Source organism: Orycteropus afer, unplaced genomic scaffold (assembly GCF_000298275.1).
Source record: "Orycteropus afer afer isolate SDZICR_OR568_19922 unplaced genomic scaffold, OryAfe1.0 scaffold00304, whole genome shotgun sequence".
Lineage (NCBI taxonomy): Eukaryota > Metazoa > Chordata > Mammalia > Tubulidentata > Orycteropodidae > Orycteropus > Orycteropus afer.
In genome coordinates, this window is record NW_006921891.1 from 1,614,036 (window position 1) to 1,615,994 (window position 1,959).

At 41.4% G+C, this 1,959-nt stretch overlaps 1 protein-coding gene across 1 annotated transcript; it reads left to right on the forward strand.

Moving 5' to 3' along the window:
• The first annotated feature begins 672 nt into the window (after positions 1-672).
• Positions 673-1,443, forward strand: LOC103206191 (ATP synthase F(0) complex subunit B1, mitochondrial-like). The gene has a single exon (XM_042782403.1). It carries the CDS (start codon positions 673-675, stop codon positions 1,441-1,443), a length of 771 nt encoding a protein of 256 aa, XP_042638337.1.
• The last annotated feature ends 516 nt before the right edge of the window (positions 1,444-1,959 follow it).

Below are 1,959 nucleotides of genomic sequence, written 5' to 3' on the forward strand. Positions count from 1 at the left end.
GTGCATGGAGAGATGGACACAGGGAAGAGGTAACTATTGGGAGGAAGTGGGAGGGGAGATGTTGCATTGTGCTAAATTGTGGTCAATGTCATGAGGCAAAGTGTATGTAAACTGCTATATGGAAAGTGTATTTGCTCTGTAAATTTTCACCCAAATCACAATAAAAAAAAAAAAAAGTTCCTCTCATCACAATAGGGCAGGATGATGGTCACTCCCGGAACTTGGTGGGTGGGGAGGTTGGGGACAGAAAGAGTAGAAAGGACAGGAAAATAATCTATCTGCCCTCCAGGGAACACTGTAGAAGGAATGGTTAGTATAAAACAAACATTTCAAACAGGGAGCTTCTACATCAGAGGATGTGAGTAAACAGAAGGAAGGGAATTCATTAGTTTCTATTGAAGCCATATTATATTTCCCTAAAGTCTCAAGAAATGCTAGGAACACAGTGCTCACTGATAATAGCTGTTCACCACCCTTATCCACTGCCAGTGGGAATGCAAAATGGGGCAGCTGTTGTGGAAAAGTGTAGCGATTCCTTAAATAATGAAACATAGAACTACCATATGACCCAGCAATTCCATTGCTAGGTATGTATCCACGTGACTTGAAAGTAGCAATACAGCTGTTGGGGTCACCGGGACGTTAAGACCGCCGTCTGGACACTACCTGACCATGTTGTTCCGGGTGGTGCTGTCTGCTGCTGCCGCAGCGGCCCCCTCTCTGAAGAACGCCGCCCTCCTAGGTCCAGGGGTATTGCAAGCAACAAGGATCTTTCACACAGGGCAGCCAAGTCTTGCTCCTGTACCACCTCTTCCTGAATATGGAGGGAAAGTTCGTTTGGGGCTGATCCCTGAGGAGTTCTTCCAGTTTCTTTATCCTAAAACTGGTGTCACAGGACCCTACATGCTTGGAACTGGGCTTATCTTATATTTTCTATCCAAAGAAATATATGTGATTACCCCAGAAACCATCACTACTGTATCAACAGTAGGGTTGCTTGTATATGCAATTAAAAAATATGGTGCCTCTGTTGCACAATTTGCTGATAAACTCAATGAGCAAAAAATTGCTCGACTAGAAGAGGTGAAGCAGGCTTCCATGAAATACATCCAAGATGCAATTGATTTTGAGAAAGCACAGCAAGCACTGGTTCAGAAACGCCATTACCTTTTTGATGTTCAGAGGAATAATATCGCTATGGCCTTGGAGGTTACTTACCGGGAACGGCTGCACAGAGTATACAAGGAAGTGAAGAATCGCCTGGACTATCACATCTCAGTGCAGAATATGATGCGTCGAAAGGAACAAGAGCATATGATAAACTGGGTGGAGAAGAACGTGGTGCAGAGCATCTCTACACAGCAGGAGAAGGAGACAATTGCCAAGTGCATTCAAGATCTAAAGCTGCTTGCAAAGAAGGCTCAAGCACAGCCAGTTATGTAAATGTATCTTTCCCAGTTGACACAGCAAGAAACACTTAACTAAATGGAAAAGTAGTCTATTGTGATAAATGGTTCTTTGTATATTGCTGTCTACAGTTCACCTTAACCAAAAAACGAAGTTTAGGGGTGGAAAAATGAAGTTTGAATTTGATATATTGAGGGAATAAAAACCAATTATTGGCCAGTAAGGGGTTTCTCTTTACTCATGCTCCACATTTTGAGTTGTTTCGTGATCATTTAGAATAAGCAGTATGTTTTTAATGAAGTTTGGTGCCTGACTAAAGATTATCAAATTACAGTTTCCATTTGTAATTAGTTCTCCCATGTTGCAATAAAGTGACAACTGAAACAAGGTTTTTCAAATTAAAAAAAAAAAAAAAAAGAAGTAGCGATACAAACAGAGAGCCATACACCAATGTTCACTGTAGCCCTATGCACAGTAGCCAAAATATGGAAATGACCTCAATGTCCGCCAACAAATAAATGTGTAAACACAATATGTCTATCTATACAATGG